At 31.9% G+C, this 26,325-nt stretch overlaps 1 protein-coding gene across 2 annotated transcripts in view; it reads left to right on the top strand.

The window, feature by feature from the left end:
* Positions 1–26,325, top strand: part of LOC124354303 (rho GTPase-activating protein 17-like) — a 97,594-nt gene that overhangs the window by 54,597 nt on the left and 16,672 nt on the right. For both annotated transcript variants that reach the window (XM_046804649.1, XM_046804650.1), the window contains exons 7-12: positions 3,850–4,000; positions 6,503–6,652; positions 10,687–10,864; positions 14,844–14,970; positions 19,613–19,806; positions 23,890–24,003. In XM_046804649.1, the coding sequence (XP_046660605.1) occupies positions 3,850–4,000; positions 6,503–6,652; positions 10,687–10,864; positions 14,844–14,970; positions 19,613–19,806; positions 23,890–24,003 (914 nt within the window). The remainder of the gene's footprint in view (positions 1–3,849; positions 4,001–6,502; positions 6,653–10,686; positions 10,865–14,843; positions 14,971–19,612; positions 19,807–23,889; positions 24,004–26,325) is intronic.

Raw genomic sequence — 26,325 nt, forward strand, 5'->3', positions numbered from 1 at the left:
CTAACGATTGTTTATAATAATACTGGAAACAAATCACTTAGTATAACTAAAAATATATTGATAAAAAACACTAAAAACTACTATTTACAACCCAACCATCCTCCCCAAGGTACGCTTCATTAGTCATGGAATTGGTCAAAGCGATGTGGGACACACAACCCAGGCTGTCCATCACATTCTAAACACTGCCACATCACGTATTTCTTTCTGTCTTTTTCATAGCAAACTCTGCACCTCTTTTGTTTACTTCTCTTTCCACAAGCCACTTTTTCTGTAATCCGTGAGGGTACATGGGGGACGCTGTAGCGCTTCAGAGGTCGAGGAGGCTCGGGAACGTCGGGGAGTAGCTTGTCAATAATCTCCAGACGGAATTCATACAATGGCATTTTGTTTTCTCCATTTGATGTGCGAACTTCGTTTTATAGAGATAGTGTGCATTCACTAACATCATCTGAATTACGTGGACAAAAATCTTCTTGTACCACCGCAGTGTTTTCCTTTCGCAAGGATAATATGACATCATTTGGTCACTGCGGTCCACGCCTTTCATAAAATGGTTGTATTGAACAATTGGTAGTGGTTTTAGTCTCTCCAAACCACCTCAATTAATTGAATTCACCGGTAAAAACAGTAAAATTTGAAGTAGTCTAAAAACTAACCACAAAACGCTAACTGAGAACGGCGACCACAAAAACGTGGGAAAAGTATGTCCCCACGAGCGGCAAAATGGACAACCATACACGATGAGTGCTGAGAGCACACTGACTGGGTTACTAAACAATGGCGCTGTGCAGTAGATCATGCGCGCTTCTGGCACGAGGCAGCCGTGCAGTAGATCTACCGCACCCGCATTGAACGTGTTAAGTTGATTAGTGGATTTTGTAACCAATCAGTTGATGTTAAGTTGATTGTTGTATTGAGAATAACTGAGTGATCTGTATGATCAGTAATCAGCTGCTTTAAACTAAACAAAAATATTGTCATAAAATTAACATTTGAACTTTGGGAGAGCTATGAAGTTGGATGTATTTAATATAAAGTACATGAAGTTTAAAAGCTTTCGATTGATACCAAATATGGATATAATAATTTTAGATACTTAACTATAGATAATAGTTATAAAGGTCATTGACTATTCTATGTACACAGTAAGATTTATTTGGACTCAATAAATAAATGTTTGTCATTTATACCATTTGTCACAATTTAGCTATCCACATTTAATTTCGATTATACTCTTTCTGAGCTAATTTTTTATAACTATTATTAAGCATTTGGTAGGTATTTTGTAAAAATGAATACAGTACTCTCAGAAATCTGGGCTAATGTGATGGACAGCCAATCTGGACTTTAAAATATCCGGATTTACCGGAAGTTGGTATGACTCATTATTTCTGTCGTAATCGCAGAGAAATATGATGTGTGGCAGTAAATAATGCATAAAGCATTCGTGGTAATGTGTAAGGATAACAACAAACTTGTTTGAATAATAAACATTTCATAAAACGTAAGATTGTGTACATACACAGTACATATACACAATGTAGTACAATGACAATCTAGCCGGTGCGCTCCCTGCCTTAGTTAATGTACCTCCTGCTCACAGCGTCACTGTTGGTCACTCCCCCCCCTCGACTTTACAAGCAGGAGTGCGGTGGAGTCTCAGCCGCAAATGATGCAATTTTGAAAAATGTTACTTCCTCAATTGTGGTAAACACAAGCTTCAGACTTTCCTATGGGAAAACATAGGCGTTATTGATCTAATTTTGATCCGTTTCCTCCAATAGGATCAACAAAGATGAAAACTAATTCAAAAACAGAATTGTCTATGACTGTAAAAATGGCAACCTTTGGCCATTAAACTAAAGATCTAATAAGAAAATAAAAACCCTTCTGGCAAAATGAAATATTTTCTTCAATAACAATGAGACATCCCATCCAACTTGGACGTCCTTATTCGGAAAAACATTCCATCTGGCCTCATGACTTGCTGCTTTCTGATGCGCTTTTAGCTGTTCGTCACAATGTGACAAGCAAGGAGAGTCACCACCCATCTCTACTGATTGCAAGAGTTCTATCCATTCAGTTTCTTCCTTTGTCTTAGAGACAACCACTTGGATTTTTCCTTAACTGGGTTATCTAATAATAAACAGTAAAGTGGTTCATCCACTCTCACTATTTCTTTGGCGGATACCCTTGGAACCGGATAAAGTCCCTCAAATAAATGAAGTTCACTGTTTAAGAACCGTTTGAGACGACTGTCTTCTGCATCTGATAATACAGACAAAGTATCGACCGGGGAAGTAAAATTTAAGTAATCACTGGATATTTCAGCCTCAGTTTAAAGCTGAATAAGATCCAGCTTGGTAATGCTTTTTATTCTCAGTATAAGGTCAGCAGTAAGTGACAGGATGTACGTCACATTCTAGTGATATAGTCTATTACCAACCCTTCCGTCCAGGGAGTATACTAACTCGACCTCGGAATGTCGTTCGTCTGCTAATCGAAGAGGGTCGAGCAGTTCTCGGCATCTCAAACCCAATTATTCCACTATTAATAGATTAATCCATACCTTTTCTCCTCTGAGGTTTACAGCAGTCCCGGTATTCAATAATGTGAAAAACGACTCGCCATACAAGAAAACCTTGATGTGCGATCAAGGTCGGTCTTATTTTGGCTTTCCCCGATGCCTCCTACAAAAGGTTCTAATTGATTCAAGCCACTAATGCATACTAATTGATAGAGATGATATTAAAATCATCAGCAGACTGAAAAGTAGTTTTAGCATTGGATATGATGACATACCAATGCCAATATTAAAATATGCTATGGAATTTCTCCCACAGCTTCATAGTTAATTCATATTTCCTCTCTGGACTATTCCCTGAAAAACTAAAATTAAAATTTTGTTATGCAGGATATTTACATTAAAAGTTTTATCTTCCAAAAAGAATTTTTTATTTTATAATCGGTCCAGACTAACGGAGTTTGGATTATTGTGATCCAAATTTCTGAGAGAGCATCGTATTAATAATAGAAAAAGTATTAGTCCAATATTGGTATAGGGCTTAGCAATTGCAGGGTATTGCCAGTAAAGGATTTGTTATTATTATGGAATATTAATTATCATCAGTTAATGGTAACTGAAATTAATAATTTATCACTTATTTTTACATTCATAACAAAATGAGATAGAACTAACAAATATTTTCTAAATAGTTGTGTGCTCCACAATATATTTCTCTTCGGACATTTAAAATACCTTTTTAGCTAGTCTTATACATCCTTCATAAAGCACAAACTATAATGTTTGTAACTAAAGGCCTTGCCACACACTAAATTATGTGGATGTATAATATATTGTTTGTGTGACTTGCACAATATAACTAAACCAAATTGTCTATAAATTTTGTGCATTATGTAAACTTATGTAGTTGTGGAGACCTGTTAGGTTTGAAATGTATGGTTAAAACATGAATCGTAAATGAACCTTTATATTAATTAGTTATATTGTTAATTGGAAGCACGTGCAAAGATTGACCATGAATTATATGAAGCAAAGAATGGTGTCATAGAAATTTATTTACAGATATTGATTTCCATAATGAAATAAGATGTAGAGCTGAGGGTGACTGTTACAATTATCTCTTTATTTAAATAAAGATTTGTTTCAAGAGCTGTTGAATTTGGTTGTCTGTCATTACTGGTTATGATCTTTTTGAGTTGCACAACTATCTATATTGTGCAACTCCCTATGTGACAGTGTATTATATAATATACTGAAGCTTATAGAAGGGCTTTATGAGTCCATTTTGCAAAGGTCAGTATTGTGATACAAATGTTTGGCAGGACGGTCTGGCGTGTGAGATGTTCCAGTTGATAGCCAAGGAGGCAGAGCTGGCCACAACAGTTCTGGAGTATGCAAGGTTACAACGTTCCTACCACCAGACAGCCCTGGCCACATTAGACGAGATGATACCAGAATTGGAGTCAAGTATCTGTGAGTACTTCAAACAATGAAAAGTAAAATTTTATAACAGCTTTCCCTGAACGTTTACTCAACAATTAATCACGTTTTTCATTTTTAAATGAAACATATTGTTCTCTGGAAATATCCGCAAACTGGCATCTTTGAGCTACAAGATCCCATGATTCATCTGAGAAATAGTCTCATTTGGGAATGTGATGGAAGTAAAATAACTTTGGATCATCCAGTTCGGTATACAGAGGTCTTTATTCTTGCTTCTGTGGTCTGCTACAGAACTAACTTATTTTAATGTCACTGCAATGTTTCTGGGAGACATTGCGTTATCTCTGTGTATTCATTTTAGGAACTAATCATACCCTTTTTCTTCTACAGTGGACAAAAATAAACAATTCTAGTTCTTGTTTCTTCATGGATTACATCAGAATTTATTATGGACTGCCATTAAACTTTCTTTCTTTTTCTTCCCTCTATCACATTGTACTGCAATGGTACACTGTAAATCAGAAACAATGAGGAAACTGTCCTCATGACCTAGAAAGAAGCTTGGGATACTAGTTGTTGATTGTGAGTTCTTTTGCGGTAGCAGCCAAACTAATGATGTGTATATTTTATTCATTTGGGACAAGAAGCTGAGGAAAACCCTCATTTCACATTGTCCTAAGACCTTTGCACTTACTTCTGGAGTGGTAGGATTTTCAGGATGGGTAAGGTTGGTAGAGGTCGTTTAGAGTAAGGTATAAGGTCCTATCGATATCCCATGAGGAGAGATAGCACGATCTTTATCTCAGTTGTGTCACCTAGGAGAAGAGAAGACTAGCTCTGTACCAGCCTCTTATAATCAAAGTAGGAAGGGGAGTCCTCTTGTTTAGCCTAGCAACAGCCTTTAACACTAAGTAGTAATGAGCAAATCAAGAATTTTTGAATCTCAAATCCGATTTTGAATCTTAAAAAATCGATTCGCGATTGTCAAATTTTGCATCTTAACCCTGGAACTGGAATATTTCTCTCAGTGGCGGAGTGTTTTTAGTACTTCGTACATTCCCTTATATTTATTTTATTATTACCTGTTTACTATAGAGTACCTATGTCATATTATATATTTTTTCATTCTTTGTTCAAGAAACATTTTTCACATAATATAATTAAAACAAAAAAATATATCCTTACTCTACCTCTTCATGAAAAACATTTTTTTTACAAAAAAGAAAAGTTAGTTCAAAGTTGTTGATTTGTAAAATTGTTGTTGTTAGTGATATGCAAAATCCAAAGTATAAAAAAGAAAGAGCATTTAATTCTGAGTATAAATAAAACAACACATGGTTTATAAGGTATTTATTTTGTAAATGTGGTAAACGATACAAAAATCATACACTGACATTCGAAAGTGCTACTTACCAACAAAAGTAAGAACTTCAAAGCTCACTTGGAATTGTACAATCTTGTAACTATTAGTTCATATTAATTTTCTTTTTTATTATATCTTTTTATTATATATTTTTTTAATTATGTTCTGATTGAATGTCTAAATCGGAATCCTCATCGTTGCTTATTTCATGTTTAACTAGTTTTCGAATGTCACTTGAACGATAGCGGAAATTACGATTCATTACGTAAACACGCACAAAAAACTTACTATTATTGTGTCATATACAAAACCATCATTAGAACAAACTCAAACAAACAATAAAGCAGACAGAACACCATGCAGCTGAAGAAATAACAATAGCCGAATGAACCAGTTGACTCATCGCTGCGTGTGCAACTAGCGCAGTACGCAGGAGTATGTAAACAAACAGTTCAGAGATTATAAAACATATGGACGTGTAACGAAACAATAAAATTATTTATTAGTGCATTATTTATATAAATTGAATCTTCTTCTTTCGATTGGTATCAATACCGATACTCTTTGATTGTGTTTTAAGTACGCAATATTGAGAAATAAAAGACATATTAAAATGCCCGATATCGGGCGCTGCCATCTAGGATGCGACTAAAACGCCCGATATCGGGTGTTTGCCAGTTCCAGGGTTAATAGCGTTTTTAGCCTTAATTTGATTCAGACAAAATAATCATCAATCCAATTTTTGCTCTTTTTAAACCTCTTGGAGACCGTGTGATAACATAAAAATTAATCCAAGAATACAAATATAAAAATCAATTAAACAAGTTATTTATTACTAAAAGTTATTTTTCTGAGTTAATATATGGAACAAAACACATTTTATTCTTATAAATTGAACTGCTGTGGGTTATTAAGGCAATAACCATAACAAGACATAAGATATTCAATGGCAATGTTGTCCTCATCTGCCTCTGATGGTAGATAAACTTACTTGACACTTCATCACTTCTAAATGTGTCACTCCAAGAAACCTCAATTCCTGTTATGTAGCTGTATGTGGATGGTGAGAAACAAGACGCATGCAGACCATATTTAATATATAGGAAGGGAAGCATGTACTGTAGTGAGAGATCTGCACAACACTCACAGTTGTATGTGGTTGACCGCAGGTGATTGCAGTGTTAAGCCGGTGTTTGGAGTGTCACTGGAAGAACATCTGAGGGTTACCAATCGTAAAATTGCCTACCCCATAGAGCTGTGCGTCTGTGCCCTCAGTGTACTAGCCATGGATGAGGAGGGCCTCTTCAGGGTTGCAGGCGGTAGGTTCAACGTTCATCTTACAGACAATTATTGAATATTACTTACAATGGTGATATGACATATTGTGCAAAGTAATATAAATTTTCTTTCCTCTTTACTTCTCAAAATATTGACATTTCTAAAAAAAAATTGAGAACAAGGATTGTGATCATATAAAATGGGTTAGGAAATTGTGTCTTTAAAAATTATCTAATATAAAGCATGAAATTTCTTTTAAACGGTTAATATAACTATAGTGTTTTTACCACTGCTTTGTCAAAAATAATGAAGTATCCCGTCATGATCAATTATTCATAAATACCAATGCACATTCTTCTAAATTTAAATCGGAATAGTTCTGTAAAAACTAAACATTCAGAAATAAGAATCATGCCAGTATTTTATGGATATATTAATAAAACTGTATTGTATTTATATCAATAAATAAAAATAGTATGGCTTATCTCAAGATAATTTGGAATCCCTGAAAAAACTAAATGCATGGGACAAGGTTTTATAATTATTAACAAATTATTTTAGTCATTATACAACTATGAATAGTTGTAAAACTGAAAGAAATTTAATGAATTATTATATTCTTTCTTTGAATGAAAAAATTATATTTAAAAATGAGTAAATTGTTTCTATTTCTCTAATTAAGTATTAATAGTCCAGTCGTGTTACTTGATTGAAAAAATAAATGTTTTCTTACAGCAAACTAATGGCACAATTTAGTCAAATACATCATAAATGGGATGTAAATGGGAAAATAAAAAAAAACATTCTGAACCAAAATCGTCTATTAGGGGGTATAGGAGGGGTGGTTTTAGGGGTGAAAATGGTTTTTTGCAATTTGTGACTAAACAATGCATCCTATTGAAAAAAGTCAAATGAAAAAGTTGTTGGAAATAAAAATATCTACAACTTATGTAGTAATCATTTTTGCCCTAACCTCAAAAATTTCCAAAAAAATCCAAAAAACTGTTTTTTTTGGTTTTTAATTTTTTTCTTTTACAAAAATGGTTCGATTGAGCTGAATGTTTGATCAAATATACTTTGTACTATTCTAAAAATACTGTATTTTTTTCATTAAGAAATATTCAGCCGTTATGATAAAATTTTACTTGAAAAAAAATTTTGATAATTTTCAATCACCATTTTAAAACATTTTTTTATCAAAAAAGGTTCTCTGACGGCTCATTTTTTTCATTTTTTGTTTATTTTGAAAAAATGAAATAAAAAATATGTAGTTTAATTGAAAAAACTGTAGAAAAATTGAAAATAAACAAAATATTGACATTTTTCATTATACATTGTATTATTTACGTGGAAAAATTGTTATTATTTATTTAAATTATAATTTTTTTTTATACCAGTGCTATTTGTAAGCATTAAGCAAAATAATAATGAATCATGCATATTTAACAATTACGTGGAAATTTTTAAATAAATCAAAAAACAGAATTCGAGTCGTAGTAAATTTTTGTTTTTATTTGTATTTTTCGTCATATATTTTTTTATTTCTTTACAATATTTTTTACAATTCTTTTTGAAATTGAATCAAGAAACCATTATTTCTTTCCAAAAGTTAAAAAAAAATTTATGTACATTTTATTTTTTTTCAGTGAACTTAAAAATATAACAACCAAAAAAATTTTTTTCCATCTTATAATTACATTTTCAATTAAATGTTTAAAATCATGTTTAAATGATTTCAAACCTTGCTATGATGATTTCATAAACTTTGGATCTGATATCTTCTAAAATTATGTTAGCAGCCATTTTAACTATTCTTTTTTTTCATATTCTACGTCATCTGATCGTGATTCATACCATATTCTACTCAATTTTTTCCCTGCTTTTTTTAAATGTAATGATTGTATCTCCTTTCATTGAAGTAAACACAAGATCGTTATCAAAACTATCACTCAATTTTTTAAAATGTATTTAATGTTGGGATATCACCATCAAAATCTTCTTTAATTTCGTTAAGGGAAAATTGGCACTCGGATGAATTTTATTTAAAGTAATACACGCAATAACTTATGAAATCTTTAGAATCTACACTCGATGTATGTCTACAAGATGTTGAGCTTATCCCATCATAAAAAGATGACATGCACCTATTATGATAATAAGCTTCAACTTCATCTGATTCTTTGAGAAAATTCAGTCTAACTAACAGACTTTTATTAAATGATTCTGAAACATCTCTTTCCTTTAAAGTTGATAAAATTTTTTCTTTAGTCTCAACCTTCTGCATGCCGCGAAATGCTCTATTTTGGTTACAAGTTTCTTTACAAAAAACACAATGACGCTCAAAATCACGTGCTTCTTTCATAATCTTCTTCCCAATAGACTTTTTATTGTTTGTTCTTTGGAAGCTGTGGCAATTTTATTGATCGAGGTCTATTGTATGCCGATCGACAACCATCATGAATGTGTGCTTCAGTCATTTTCTGAAATGTTTTGTACCGCTGATCATTCCATTGTTTACTTGACGAAATAAGAGTATCTGTCCCTCGACTTTTTATTTTCACCAAATCTCCATCGTGGCTTTTACAAATGATACAAGAAGGTACCTTTTCCATCATTTACATGAATCTATAAAATGCAGAAAGCACGATAAAATTAGTATACTGAAGAAAAGTAAAAATTACTAGATAAATAGCATGCGTAAAATTGTATGTACAGAGACCAATATAACCTGACTGACAACAAAGCAGCAGCTGCTTCTTATTGAATGCTTAGAAACATACTGAGACCCGTATAATAGAAGAATAGGATTGACCCCACCCTTTTGCTTCAAGGACACTATTATATACCTGTACTATATATACCTGTAATCCAACTTTCACATTCAACAATGTTTCTAAACTTTTCAAAATATTCGAAAATTCTTCAACATTAAAAAAATTATAATCTAAATAATAACAATTTTTCCACGTAAATAATACAATGTATAATGAAAAATGTCAATATTTTGTTTATTTTCAATGTTTATGCAGTTTTTTCAATTAAACTACATATTTTTTATTTCATTTCTTCAAAATAGACAACAAAACGAAAAAAATGAGCCGTCAGAGAACCTTTTTTGATAAATAAAAATTTTTCAAAATGGTGATTGAAAATTATCAAAATTTTTTTCAATTGAAATTTTATTATAACGGCTAAATATTTCTTAATGAACAAAATACAGTATTTTTAGAATAGCACAAAGTATATTTGATCAAACTTTCAGATCAATCGAACCATTTTTGTAAAAGACAAAAATTAAAAAAAAAAAAAAACTGTTTTTGGATTTTTTGGACATTTTTGAGGTTAGGGCAAAAATGATTACTACATAAGTTTTAGATTTTTTTATTTCCAACAACTTTTTTATTTGACTTTTTTCAATAGGATGCATTGTTTAGTCACAAATTGCAAAAAACCATTTTCACCCCTAAAAACCACCCCTCCTATAGACGATTTTGGTTCGGAATGTTTTTTTTTTTTATTTATTTATGATGTATTTGACTAAATTGGGCCATTAGTTTGCTGTAAGAAAACATTTATTCATTTGACCATTTTGAACTGCTATTTCTCCTGGACTGTAAATTGACTCAAGTACCTGTGTTTCTCTTTGAGTTCCAGATCTATTGTGTAGTTTTTAGTTTTCTTATATACATAATAATACTATATTGCTATGTTCTTTGCAATTTTATATACAATAAAACCTACGTTTTAATGTTATGCCATTTTTCATATTCACTGTGTTAAGTGATTGAATAAGGATGATTCTGATTCTATATATACATGCATATAACTTATGGAATAAATCAAATTTGGAAAAATATTTGTTTTTCATTTATTTTTTAAAGTTTTAAGTTCTGGGAAGTACACAAAGGTTTACAAGGTTACGATTTCTCTGAGTTTCCAATACAAAAACCAAAAGTTTTCCATAGAAAAGTTTGTACACCTTTACTACCCAGATTTCAGTTACATGTACTTGAAGATAGACTGCGTTTAGATTAAGAGTACTAATTGAATATTGACAGATTTATGATTGCCTCAGGAGCCTCTAAGATCCGACGGATGAAGCTCAGCCTGGATGCCAACTGTATGAGCCTTGGCACGGCGCTGGAATACCGAGACCCCCATGTGATAGCCTCGGTACTTAAGTCCTATCTGCGCCAGTTACCTGAACCCCTCATGACACACAAGCTACATGACCAATGGATAGCAGCAGCCAAGTAAGTACATTGTATTTTCTTATTTTAAAGGCAATAATTGATCAAAATTCTTTACTTTTTAGTTTCTTTAAACATTTTTATTGGTTATTTAGAAAAAATCTCAAACTTTATTGTACTTTATATTTAAATAGTCAAAAAATATATGCAACTCCTAGAATCTCGAGTCCACATCTCAAGAGATTTAATGAACTCTGTGATTAAAAAAATTCAAAAACAAACTCTTTCGTTTGTTTTGAAATGAGAAAGCATGTAGGTCGGTTCTCTTTGTGGATGATACCCCACTCTCTTAAATCATCACAGTTCTCTGAACAACTTAGCGGTTTCAGGCTAACAATTTAGCTATCAATGATACTAAAACTGAGTGTACAATATTTTCTATTAATTATAATGTATATAGGGATATTAAGCCTATCAAGTTACTATTAATTCATTTTAGATAGTTCATATTTAAAATATATGACTAAATCCATATACATAATCTTTGTAAAAAGTTGTAGCTAACTTCCTTTTGGTTGTTTTGGTTAAACACTTACCGAATTTTTAAGTATGTTTTATTTACCGATGAGTCACAGTTCACTCATGATGGTATCAACAATTTACGAAACCAACATTCATGGGCAGAAGTGAATCCTCATGCAGCAATTGAACATAACTTTCAATAGTATTTTAGCATTAACGTATGGTGTGGTATTATTCATGATCAGCTGATTGGACCATTTATTTTTCAAGAGTGCTTAACAGGTCAAAAATACTTACAGTTTCTTAGAGAAGAATTACTAACATTGCTTGAAGATGTTCCTTCTTGCTACGCAAAGCCAGCTGTACTTCCAACGCGATGGCGCATCGCAACATTTTTCAAAATTTGTTTCCACCTACTTGAATCAACATCCAAATAAATGGATTGGTCGTGGAGGTTTTATTTACTGACCACCTAGGTCATCAGATCATACTATGTTGGATTTTTGCATATGGGGATTGATGAAGCAGAAAGTTAAAAGGTTAAAGTTTCTGTTAGGCACTACTTACACATATTATTGAAGCTTATACACAGTTTAAGGATAGCCCTGTTGAATTATACAGAAAGTAATCAGAGCCATTCTTAAACAAGCAGATAAATGCATTTTACGTTGATGGAGAAAATGTACTGTAATTTGGTTTAATTTTATTTTGAACTGTTAAAAATAAAAATTAATCTAACTAAACATTTATTCACTTTCTATGTACTTTATTTACACAGTTGTGTTCACAATAAAATTTTTATTAAAACTTTTGACATGTTTCTTGGTAAAATAACAAAGTTATTGTTGTCAACAATGAATAAATGTGTTTCACTGCATTTTTTGCTTTTTACACTGATTTTCTCAAAAGCTACTTAAATTTCAGCTCTAGGATCTGTTTTATTCAATTTATCAGATCAAAAACAATAAGGAATGTTTGAATTCACCCTTTAATCTACCTTACCAGAATTTCAGGAAGACCTCTTTTTACATGGTGAGTTGAAATCTAGGTGAAATCTTTTGCTAGCTGTAACTCGCTGACATAGCATTTCCGGACCATGTTTATATAAACTTTTTTTTAATTATATTTGCATGTAGAATGAGCTCTCACAGCTTCTGTATATCTTTGTGAATCACCCTGTATACAACTAGAAGTATGTATTTGTTAGATTTATGTAAAGTTAAGCTTGAAAAAACTAATAACAGCCATAGTTATATGAAAATAAAGCTATTTAATAAACTGCCAGAAAGTGCGTGGTATATTAGCCTTTACAAATTCAAAATAGTCCTTGACAAATGGTTAAAAGATTAACATTCTTTACAGTTGACAAATATTTAGTAAGCAATGTTGAGCATGTAAAATTTTAACTCTTTGTTACCGATCTGTTTAAGGAATTTATTATGTTAGTCCAGACTCATTTTTATATTTTTAAAATTGGTTTTAGAAATATTTATACTTTGCTATTATTTATGTATTGTTATTTATTGTCATTTTTACTATTATTATTTTACAATATGTAGTATTATTGTTAGTATTTAGTGTTATTTTTATTATTTATATTGTTATTGTTTATTTGATATTATTACTACTCTTTTTTTAATATTCTTATGTTATTGTTCCAAGTAATGTTATTCATTTATTATATTAACAATCTATATAGTTGTTTATTACTTAGTTGAAAAAGGAAGGATTGCGAGTTAAGAAATATATAAAGGAGAGAAATAAGGATAATTACTTACAAAAATATAAATAATTAGTAAAATGAAAGATTCGATTGAATTTCAAGAAGGAAAAAAATGTACAAGTAGATTAGAGATTTGCAAAGAAAATTAATAATAGTCAAACAACAGAGTTATGGTTAAGACGTTAAACGTTATACCTAATATAAAAAAACCATAAATTTGTTTATAAGGAAGGGGTCGGCGGGAAGACACTATTTGTAAAAGGAAGTCGTGGAGATAGGATGCCAGTACAATCGCCGAATAGAAAACAGTGGTAAGGCAAGTCCAGATATTTTTTCGGGTAGGAGATAACTGGTATGAAAGAGAAGCTCGTTAAGGATGAGGTGCCAGGACAACCACCAAGAAAAGAAAATATTAAATATGGCGAGCCTTGAAAAATTTAGAAGGAAAATGTTTAACATGACAAAAAAACAATCTGACTAATTGGAATTCAAAATTTAAGTTAAATTGAAAAAAAAAATAACTTGAGTAATTAAAGTTTTAAGTTAAATTAATAGAGTTAAATTTATTCTAATTAAATTTATTCATTCTCTTAAATAGCAAACAAATTATTAAGAGTTTATTTAAAACCAAATGATCCTCTCATCAAAATAAATCTATAACCATTAAATATTAATAATTCATTTCAGATCAATTAATTTCCTTCAATGCCAAATATAATATTAAAGTCTATTTCACATAAAATTTGGAAAAATTATTGATGGCGGAGATAAATACTTCAGTAGGGAACAGGGTCGTTGTACCTTACCAGATGCTGTATATTGACGTCGGGTTGAGATGTAGGTTAAGCGAGCAGGGTTGGGGAAGGGGTTGTAGCGGTCGTAGGTATAAGCAACGATTGTCGGCCTGCACCGTTCGCGGTTACTGTCTTTTGACTCTTCAATCAGCTGTCGTTATATAGGTCCGTGCGACCGTGGGGGTGGGGGAAGCGTTCCCCTCTTGCTGTGATCGGCGATATTCCGTGGAGGCACGGACGTGCCAGATCGTGCCTGACTCATCGTTAGTGAAATAATAATAATTTCGGTACTTTTAAACTTCGGATAACTATAAAACTCAAGTCTTTGTATTGTAAATTTAAAGAAATGTTATGTTCTATTTTATATTTTATTACGCAATTTCACTAATCAATATTTAATTTTGTATGTTAAGAAAAAAGTAACATGTTACAAATTATTGTATTTATTATTATTAATTTGATGAAATAGAAGCAGTCCACAATTTTTATGATTCCTTAACAGAACTTATCCTTGTTTGGAAATGTAATTGTTGGTGCTAGAGTCTGGTGCTGGTTAAGATAGTATTTTTAGATAAATTAAAACCCACATAAGATTCTACATTTATTAGACAAAATTGTAATTAACTTTACTCTAAAATACATGCTATTTCAAAATGGAAATGAATATTTCATGTTATCATATCTCTCAGTTAATGTAAGAGAACACAAAAATATAATAGAATACAGAAAGATAAATTTCCTGAGATTCTGTACTTTTTTTTTTGAAGAAAATTTGACTCCAGTCCACTATTTCCTGACTTAAAAATACCACTGTAAATATTTAGTGAAAATGTTTCAGCATTTTATATTACGATCTTAATATTTGTTTTGTAATTATTTCATTATATCCTAGATTTACTTGTATAACATTATTGTGTTAAGACTTACGGACAAATATTATGAAGTTGAGACTACAGAATATTTACCGCTTTCATTTTTTCTCATGTTTGAGTTCTGTTGGCAGGGTCACCGAGTCAAATGATGCGAGATTACAGGCTTTGTGGGGCGTTGTTCAGCAACTACCACCTGCCAACTTGGAGAATCTTCGTTATCTTGTCAAGTTCCTAGCTTTGTTATCACAGAACCAGGAGGTAACATGAGAGTGGATGTGTATTGTTTGAATTTTACGATTATATCTGTTAGTTATGTTAACCAATTCGTAGAGATTTGTACTTGAAACAGTCCAATTAAATTGGTCGTGTATGAAAGGGCACCACGATGTTGTGCTAGGTGGATATTATGTAACACTATTATTCTCATTAGTTGTGGATTCTGAAACTTAAATAGGCGTGCTAATTAGTTTCTGGCTCCACTTTTAACATGGGTATGAATATTAACTATGTTATAAATAGGAATTCGTCTCAAATCTATAAATTTTTACTTCAGAGACTTAAATTTTAGAATTCATTATAGTAGAGCGTTGATTATCTGAAAGGCGGTCATCCAAAACGTCGGTTAACCGAAAGCCAAAACCGCCAAAGTTTTACAATTGATCAGCCAATCGGTCTTGGGTTGTATATTATGATTATGAAGGCTCTTATTGTCACTGGATCCTAGATGTTGCTGAATGGTCTTGTGCATGCCTACCACTTGTTTCTTCACATCGTTGGCATTGGTTATATTGTTAAAAACCATTGAAAAGTTTATATCCATTTATAAATATATTGTGATATAAAAAATCATGTGATTTATCGACAGTATGACATATAGGATCTATATCATCTACATTACCATGCAACTGAACATGCAGCGCTGCTCACTGATTAGTTTCTCTGGTGACATTAAAAACCAGCACGAGTAGGGGAATTGGATAGGACTGGATTGGTCAATCAGAAAACACAGTAATAACGGAACTGGCTGGCAGGAGCGCATGCGGCATTGCGTTGCACGCGATTGACATGGTCCGCCATTCCACTACAGAATACTGTTACGTACAGTACTGTTCCATATCCACCTAACCTCACTTGTCACTGAAATCAGTGTTGTTTTAACCTGTGTGCTATTGTTCGTTGAGCTGTGTGATATAGAAAGTTGTGTGAGAAGATGGAAAGTTTAAGGTGATTTTTTTTCCATCGAATTTTACCTCAGTCCTTCAATTCATGGACGAGGGAGTGATTGAGGCATTCAAGCGTTATTATGGAAAAACATTGCTTCATAGTGTACTAATTGACCAAGAAGAAAATAAAACAATCCTTGAAATGTACAAAAATACCAACTTAAAGGATGCTATTTATATGGCTGCAAAAGCATGGGCTAATGTCGTAGAGACTACCGTAAAAAAAGCCTGTAACAAGCTTTGCCCAACATTTGACTGTGAAACTAGGTCTACACCTGAAGAACCAAGAAATGATACCTTTATTTCAGAAGTGTTGAAAGAGTCCTCAGGATTTGAAGAGTGTGACCGAGAAACATTCACGAATGGTTAGAGTGTGATGAGGATGATTCTTACATTGACAGATGATGATGTAATAGCGCAGGTACAAGAGCCTGAAGATGACATTGATGAAGATGACGATCAAAAGATGACAACGTTTCGGTTGGAAAAGATCCGACCAATGAAGGAGCGTTCCAGTGCTTTGGATGTGATGCTGTGCAACTGCTGTCTTTAAAATGCCTATGAGACTTAGTGTAAAAAAAGGGTGTCAAAGCTTATCAAACATGTTCAATTTTTTCTTTTAGGTTAATTTTGTACGGTTTTGTCATATGTATCTAATTATGCGTTGATTTTTTACTGTTCCTATTTTATTTTACTTTAAGTAAATTTTGTACATTTACAATGATATCTAAGTCATTGAGCCAAAATTGTATTTACTGTATGTGCAGTCCCTACTTTAATGTGTTACCTTCACATTCTATTTTATCCTTCCGTGTGATATTAAAAGGTGCTATTGCGTGTTCTAGTCCAAAAACATGTTTATTTGCTGTCCCACCCATTCCCCTACCATCAACGTAAAACTAGACTTTTGTACAGTAATGTTTGACTATCCAAAAAATTGATTATCCGGAAACCCCCTTCAACCAATTGTTTTGGATAATCGACTCTCTACTGTATTAAATAGTTAAAAATTTGATTATCTGTCAATACTGCAATTTGTATTCAAAATGGAGTTTCTTATGGAATTTACTCGTACTATATTCTGTTGGGTTTCTTATACAATATTGAATATAAATTATAAAAAAATAGTATTAATTAAGAGATAATCATATTTTTTACAGTTCATTAATATTCAGACATTAAAATTGTGAGAACTGAAAAACCAGATAATTATGATGCCAGCCGCTTAAGCTGAAAAGTACGTTATGAAACTTGTTCAGAGTTAAGTGCGCTCGTTACTCTTTGACTCTCCACTGAGAAAGTTGTATGCTGTTAAAATAAATCTTTTGTGAAAGTATTTATTGATGGGATTCGATAATCAAATCTGTGGAGATCTGCCGCATCATTAGTTATCGGCTGATCAGCAGTACACAAATGACTGATCTTTAACAGGTGCTTTTGTCGTACTTAGTGTTTTAAAAACTGTAAATGATAACCTAATTGACAAATTATTGTACTTTAGTAAATAATATTGTGCTTACAGTTAGTACTGTATTTGTCTATATTTACGTTTGTGCAGCTTCGTGAGTATGCTGTGTTTATTCGGGGATGACAGTTATTTGGCATTATGCAAACTACTGATAGTGAAGTGATTTTTGTGTACTATGTCTTTGCTAAACCTTAAATAGTTAATCTAATTAGTGGTTTGTCTGCTGCGCTTATTTGCTAAAATGCATTTAAATATTTTTTATAATAACTACAGTTAGTTTGGAATTTTTTAAACGTTTTAAGTTTAAAATACATGTTATAAGTGATACAAATATGTGCGAATATATTTTCATATTAAAAGCATATATTATGGAAGCCCATATTATGAACTACTAAAATAAATTTAAAGATTGGTGTTATGACTTACTTATTAACCCTTTTAGTGCCAGGATCTCATAACGAGACAATGTAAAAAACACGCTTGAGTGCTGAGTCTCGCTCCTAGACGAGATGTTTTTACACGAAAAATGTCGGAGTCTCAGAACGAGATGATTTCTATTTCATTTTTAGTACCTATATAACTTATAGATATAGAGATATACTTATAGATATTTGTATATCTTAAAATCTATAAACTGTAATGGAATTGAAGTAGCAGTCCAAGATCAGTAAATTTTTGTGGTTTGAAATTGATTATAAATTAAATTGGTATTCACATATTTCAAATTCAACAAAAAAAACCTTCTTCCATAATTTTTTCTTTGAGAATGCTTAAATATACAACAACATTAAAAACTCAACTTGCTGTTTATAATGCTTATTTCTCCTCACGTATGAATTATGGTTTATCAGTATGGGGTGTCTCTAGACATGCTGATATTGTCTTCATCCTGCAAAAGAAGGCTGTGAGAGTTCTAGCAGGCATATTTCCACGTGCCCTTTGCAAAATCAGTTTCATTAATCTTTAAATTTAATTTATTTAAAGATTTATTTAAATTAAATTTAACACTACAGCAACTGTATCTTTGAGATAGCGTGTTCAATAGTCAAAACTTTAACTAACACATTCATGGAGAATCAAACAGTCCACAGCCATAACACAAGACATATAAACATGTTATAAAACCAGTACAGCATAGACTAACTTTGTTCGAACGTTCGCCTCAGTATGTGGGGCCGGAAGTGTACAACAGGTTACATGTGCATCTTCGGAACATTACTTGCCCAAGTAAATTCAGAAAAAATCTACATAAGTGGCTGGAGTAAAGAGCATTCTACTCTTTAACAAAATTTTAGAATATCATTAAGAAAATGTCCTATACTCAATATAATTAATAGACTAATAAGTTTGAATTGCTGTTTTATTTATCATATCTATTGAAATTTACTTATTGTTTGTATTTGACATATTTTAATCTATTGTTCTATTGTATTTATTTAACTAACTCATCAAACAAAATTATTGAATGTATAGCCCTTATTATATTTTTATAATTTTTAATGTATCATATATTAAAATTGTTATTTCGTTTACTCTACTTATTGTTATTTGATTTTAATCTATATTTTAAGGATTTTAATGTAGTTTAGTCTTTTTAAGTTTCATGACAAATCACCTGTCATACAATTTTGATGTATTGTGGTGCTTATGAATGGCACTTGTCAACATTGGTTTTTTATCTTTGGTACTAAAAGGATTCAAATGTAGCCACTTCTCTAAACCTCTGCAAATCTCGTAAAATAGAGTGGTATTCTTGGATTACTGTTTATGTTATTAGACAGTCACCAAATGTTTAAGTATGACAGCTACTACAATTCAAAATTTTGATAATCGGCAATCAGTATTTTAAGATTTAGAATTGGACTTGGGGTTTAAAAAATTCTGAATTTGCCCTTCTGTAGCTGAGGTTATTGTAATGTTGAAAATGACTTAGTGCTATGACAATAACAAGCTATGGTAAAATGTCATTTGTAGAGTTACTTGCATAAAAGACAATGAAATGTCGATTGACAAATGTAAGACTGGTTAGTTGTAATTTCTGATGGAAAATCCTCTTAGAGTATGTACAATTTTGTTCTTGAGTATACATATTAAGTTCATTTGATATAATTTAGGTAGACATAATTAGCTATGGATGCCTTAAATTAACTTATGGTAATTTGACAAATATGATAATTTGGGGTGTTAAAATATAAAAATTGGTTGGCAGGTGAACAAGATGACTCCTCAGAACATTGCTATCGTGGTAGCACCCAATCTACTCTGGAGTCCCAACGATGATGGCAACAACATCAACGCCAACATGAACACGGCCAGCCTACACAGTCTGATACTGGATAGTCTTGTTACCTACAGTGATTGGTTTTTCCCTGGGGAGTATGAGATGTTTGTCACACTCAGCAGGTAAATAAACCACAGAGAAGTTTTTTCTTGCTTTGAATTCTTATTTTGTTTGGAACGTATTCTGTATTGATTAATGTGTTATATTGATGAATGTTAACATTAATAAAATAAATATTTATTTTTATTATTAAAGCATATTTCTGATATTTACTTAGTGTTACCAGTGCTAGATTTTTAAAATTTTCCGCGCTTTTACTGGATCAACACTTATTTGTATTCAACACATGGCATGAGCTCCCACCAACTTTTTTAATATACTTAAGTATTTAAGTATACTTTTTTATACTGAAAATGTTGTGGGATATGGTCATAAAAATTCAGTAAAAGTTAATTTTTATTAAAATTGGGTAAATTTGTTTGATATTCATTTTTTTACCATTTCTATCAATATATTTTTGATATAATTATGAAGAATAAAATTTTTCGCTTTTGTAAAACATGAATATATAAATTTACGTGTGTACAATCAAATATGAATTATATTATAACTATTATGTTTTTCATCATTAAGTAATTAATTATCAAACTACCCTCTAATATAGTATGAGTTCTCTACGCCAACTACCATCCTTGTCTAGAAACCTCTAGAAATCAAAATTAATGCTAATATTAAAATTCCTTCAGTGCAAAGTACTTACATCAAGTCTAAAAGATTAACAAGTCTTATTTTGATTATAAAGCTAAGTCCAATACCTTCTGCCATTCAAGTCCTGCTTCATTCAACATATGCAAACCAGGCAAAACTGAATAATTTTACATAATTGGGGAGGTAGTGTATATAAAATTTTCTGTAATAGTGTCTTTTTATACAGAACTTAGGTGGAACTATATTACACAGAACTGGGTGTCAGGAAAGGGGAGTTGTCATGAGGGGTCCTCATGACTCTAATAATCTGTATGTTGACCTCTTGTACGTGAGCACTGTTCAACCACACAGGAGCACAGTATTCAGCAGTGGGATATACCAGAGCCTAGGTAGAAGTATACACTTGTGTGTTGGTTCCCCGAGACAATCCAGCAACGTGCAATACTATGGGGGTCATTCAATAACAAGACAAATTACTACTGCTCAAAACAAATTTATTCAATCAGTACAAGACTTTGATTTCTTTTCCACACAGTTCCCAGCAACACTTATGCACTTGTTCCATCTTTTTGCTAATTTGTAAATACTCTTGGAATAAAACTCTTTGGGTTGATCTCGAAGCCATTTTTGCACTTCTTCATTGGATTGAAAATGTTTCCCTCGTAAACCCTCTTTGAAGGGTCCAAACAGATGAAAGTCTGATAGGGTGAGGTCAAGGTTGTAGGAGAGATGTGGAAGACTCCCACCCCAGTTTCTGAAGTGTTTCTTTTGTCAGCTGTGCCGTATATGGAAGGGCGTTGTCATGAAGCAAAATCATACCTTCATTCAAGAGCTTGCGGCGTTTTGTTTGAATGGCGTGTCTTAATCTTGATTTCCAGCATACCACTGTCTTACTGGCTGTTAATTGTTCTTTGTCCTTCAAGAAAATTACAATAAATCGGTCTCTGAAAATCCCAGAATACTATAAGCTTAACTTTTATCGCAGATGGCTTGGTCCTGAATGTTTTGTGAGTGGAAGAAGTTGTATTCTTTCACTCAAGGCTCTGTTGTTTTGACTCTAGGTCATAGTGGTGGATACATGTTTCATCAAACGTTACAATTCTTTTCAAAACACTTTTCCTTCAGTAGAATATGTATTTTTCAACTGTTTGAAGCCGGGTTTCTTTATGAGTAGTTGGATCAAAAATCTCGCACAGGTTTTCTTGTACTCCAGTTTTTTGTGAATAATTTGATGGTCAGTTCCAACACTCCTGTTTATTTTTTAACTTATCAGCTCAACAGTGACACACCTATTGTCTTGAATTAACGTGTCAATCCGAGATTTGAGAGAGGAAGTCCCAACTTTGACCAATCATCCACTACGTGGCCAAGTTGAAACTGTTCTACCCATTTGTTAAACATTCGATTTATTCAAACAATCGTCTCCGTATGCTTTTAACATTCTTTCGTGGATTTTACAACCTTTCTTATCATCTGCAACTAAAAATCTGATCACGGAAATTTGATCTTCTACAGTGCAGTGTTTGAGTGGACTCACCATTGTAAACTGAGTAAATTTGAGGCTATGTTTACAAAATATGATTGAACAGCTGATAAAATGTCATTGCAAGGTTGACAACTTTGTCTTAAAAGTTTCATATAGATCAATTCAGCCACTTTTGAGCATTTGTCTCGTTACTTTTTTAATGGTCCTCGTATATTAACTATAGTTCTCACTTTAGCTGCTGTTTTCAAAGGTGGCCTTTAAATGTGATAAATCGGCCTAACAAAACTCCCAGGTACTATTGATCATAGTATTTAAGTTTGACTCCATTAAAGCTATAATATTAAGCTAATAATAATATTTTTATAATATTAATATTAAGCTTATAATTAACCAGTTTATTGCTGGGGTGAAAACATGCAATCTCCATCTTAAAAGTGTTGGTCTTTACCTTTCAGATTCTAAAATAATTCTTGAGAATGGCAAGATCATTTGTGAGTGTGATTTCAGTAGTTTTTGTGTTTCTGTATTGAAAGGCTATAGCTGGAGTTTTATCTTTAAAGGCTATAGTTGGAGTAAATCAACTTTTTGGATACTGTGTCTGGCATGTCGACTGTATACACGTTTGACAAGATGGGAGAAAAAACTGATCCTTACAGGAGGTTGTCATGTAAAGAGCTTACCTTACAACTTACAACCTTACAACTAATACGACTTGATTAACCTGTTTCTTAGCATTAAATTAACAAGTTTTGATAGAAATGGACAGGAAATCAAATTTTTTAAACTTTACTAATAGGCCCTTTCTCCATACTGTATCATAAGCCATGGATAAATCAACGAATTCTGCATTTTCTTATCAAACACATTCTCAACAAAAGATGTAAAAGCCAGAAACTGGTCACAGGAACTACGTCCAAGTCTGAAGCCAGCTTGTTAAAAAAGAATTGCTAACATTGACAATAGGGAATATTCTATTGTACAGCATCCTTTTTTGCAGCTTATAACATACACTCGGGAGAGCTAATGGGCGATAATTTTCAACACATTCTGGTTCCTTGCGTGATGTCAAAACATTTATTTTAGATTTATTGAGACTAGTGTTTGTTAATGTCTAATATATCATTGAATAGTGTCAAGACCCATATATTTATTTTTATTTACATTTTGCAGATTGGAGATTGCCTCTCCAAGCTTTCTCAGATTAAAGTGTCTAGATTCTTCTAATGGTGCTTGCTAACTCCATTGTATCTAATTAAGCTTATAGAGACTTTCTTATGGAGATTTTCTTTTAAAAGGACCAAACTTTTCAATTGCTATGGGTAAAGCTCTCACTTTGGATGAAATACTCCCAGCGTTTCTAAAACATTGTAGACAACAGTAAATCTATGACTCTTAATGTTATTCAAAGTTTCTATAGTTTTTACCTATTTTTCTCTTCTAGAAGTATTGTGGGAGTGGAGCAGTAGAAGTTAAAGCAAGCCTCTCCAGTTTCATTATACTCATGAAAAAGGTCCTCACATTCTTGACTCCAGCCCAGAATATATTCTCTTCTGAATCTCTTTGAAACATTTTTTTTGGTTGTGAATAGAATAAGACCTGTAAAATGATTGTAATTTTATATAATTTAGAATAAATAAAACAGATAACATCTTCCAGTATAGATGAGAAAGTTTCCCAATCAACTTTATTGAATTTTCATGTAGGCCGAGGGTAAGATTGTATTAAATGTATCTGAATCCCCACAGTAACAGAAATTTCCTATATACAGTCACTGATATAAAAAATTAATGAATGGAGCATAGTACAAGTCATATGAATACTATTAAAGCCAACTGGCTAAATAAAACTTGGATACTTAAGCTCCAAATTAAAATTCCATTCTGAAGAAGTAGGTTTTATTTCAAGAAAAATAAAATACACTCTTCTTAATAAACTCTGTCTATCATGATTCATATATTTAAAATGTCAAAATATTGTAATAAATTATCTCACAAACTTGTTCTTGCCGTAGGGTTCATGTGGTGAATGGCCATACGAGAACAGGCAGTGGAGACACTCAACTAATCTCCACAGAGACTGGTATTAAGAGGACACAGTCCAGTAGTAGTCTGTCCGAAGATCAAAGGTGAGCTTAGTTTGCTTAAGTTATAATACGTAACTAAACCATGGGTACTAAACATTTTTATAAATGGTTATTTTTTTAAACCTTCGCATTCAGTGTAATTTATTTAAATATCCATACAGCCATATACTCTCCACGATGATTTTAAAGAGATTGGCCCACCGATATATAATAATATTATGAAAATAATTGCTAAGATCAGGAAACGTTTACCTCCTGTTTTCTAGGAAATCTTCCTCCCAGGCAGTGGTGACTGCGAGTTATTGGCCTGGGGGTTCATATGTATAAACCCCAAACTAAAAAATGAAAGGTCGATAGGTTGTTGACAGTTTTGCAATATATGTCAAGAATTGTATTAAATTGCTGTTTTGTTAGTTATTTCTGCGCACGTATGTACAACTATACGTTAAAAGGATAGGAATTAAAATTAAAATGTTGCAGGATGATAAAATATAAGACACAATTAGAACACATTGCATTATTTGTTTAAAATTACTTCAATATGTAGATTATATGAACGTTTTAAACTTTTAACACATTCAAGACGTGTACCCCATCAGGTACATGCAATGTTTCACAACTGCCATCGTGTACTACATACAAATAACGACCAAACTAATATAATAATATTTGCTTGTATGCCGATGACTCTAATGTAACAATCTCTGGGAAGACCATGGAATGTATTGAGGAATCATCTTTTATTTGCCTTTCAATCATTAAAGACTTTTTTGACAGTAAAAATCTTCTCATAAATTCAAGTAAAACTAATTTTATATCTTTTAATACTAAACAAAATAGAGAAAATGAACAACCAAATATTTTTTTGGACAACACTTTATTAGAACAAGTTGATCATACCAAATTTCTTGGCCTAATGATAGATAAAAATCTTTCATGGGATAAACATATCGACTATGTTGTTAGTAAAATGTCATCTGGATTGTATGCCCTAAGACAAATGTCTAAAATAAGTAATTTGAAAACTCAAACACAAATTTATTATGCTATGGTCCATTCTCACCTAGCCTACGGGATTAGTGTGTATGGCGCTACAACAAAAAGAAATCTTGATAGAATACTGCTTCAACAAAAAAGGGCACTTAGAATAATGTTTAACTTAAAAAGAAACCTATCAGTGAAACATATTTTTGTAGAATTAGGCATTCCAACTGTTTTTGGATTATACATTCTGGAAACTGTAGCATATGCTAAAGTAAATATAAATTTTGTCCAAGAAACAAATAGGCATAATTATAACACTCGTACAAACAGGCAAGTAGAACCCCATAATTTGAAATTTTATAGTAAAAAAAACAAAATTTGTAGGCACTAAAATGCTCTATCACCTTCCCCGGAAGTTTTTGTTGGAACAAAATTTGATTAAATTTAAAAAAGAACTAAAAGAATTTTTGATTAAAATAGCACCATATTCCATTGAGGACTTTTGGGAAAGAAACTATAATTAAAATTTATGTATACACTTTGTCTATTTATTTACTTATAAGCTATTATTTAAGTTGTAGTTTATGTATACACGTAGTGCCATAAACTTAAGAAAATTATGTGATAAGATCCTTTTTCTGTATAAGAATTTATGTTAGAAACTAACTACGTCTTGGAAAATATATATATATATATATGTGTGTGTGTGTGTGTGTGTGTGTGTGTGTGCGCGTGCGCGCGCGCGTGTGTGTGTGTGTGTGTGTGTGTTTATTTTTTCTGTTTGGTGACCTGTTAAATGTTGAATTGTTATTTGTTTTTAAATTTTTGCTAATTATTATATTAGTTTGGTTTAAATTATATGTCAGCTGTTGCTTGTATTAATTTAATTATTATATGCAAATTTTAGTTATTATTTAACTATTATTCAATATTATTAATTATTAGTAATTATACTTATTGTAGGTTGACGCTATTCATTGTACAATGTACATTTTATTGAATAAAGGATTTTTGAATTTGAATATTTGGTTTATTGGGCCAAAGATCGGTGGAATAATTGACCCAGACCCATAGAAAGGCTTCATGAAATAAAAAATGTTAAGTATTGATTTTTGTTATTTTTTTTAGTTTAGTGGTATTTTAAAATAGTACATCAGATCATGTGTCATGTAACAGGTTTCATTAAATATAGAATGAGTAACATCCCCTAGCTTCCTGAGCTCAGCCAGAATCCCTGGATGGAATATGCACCAACATCAAACTTGATGTTACCTGTATAGAATTGAAGCTTGTATTATTTGAAGCCCATTTAAGGACTATTTCATATTAGATAGTTACAAGCCTACATAGATCATACTCACTCATTTTGGCTATTTTTCA

The sequence above is a fragment of the Homalodisca vitripennis genome, chromosome 2 (genome assembly GCF_021130785.1).
Source record: "Homalodisca vitripennis isolate AUS2020 chromosome 2, UT_GWSS_2.1, whole genome shotgun sequence".
In the NCBI taxonomy this organism is placed as follows: Eukaryota; Metazoa; Arthropoda; class Insecta; order Hemiptera; family Cicadellidae; genus Homalodisca; species Homalodisca vitripennis.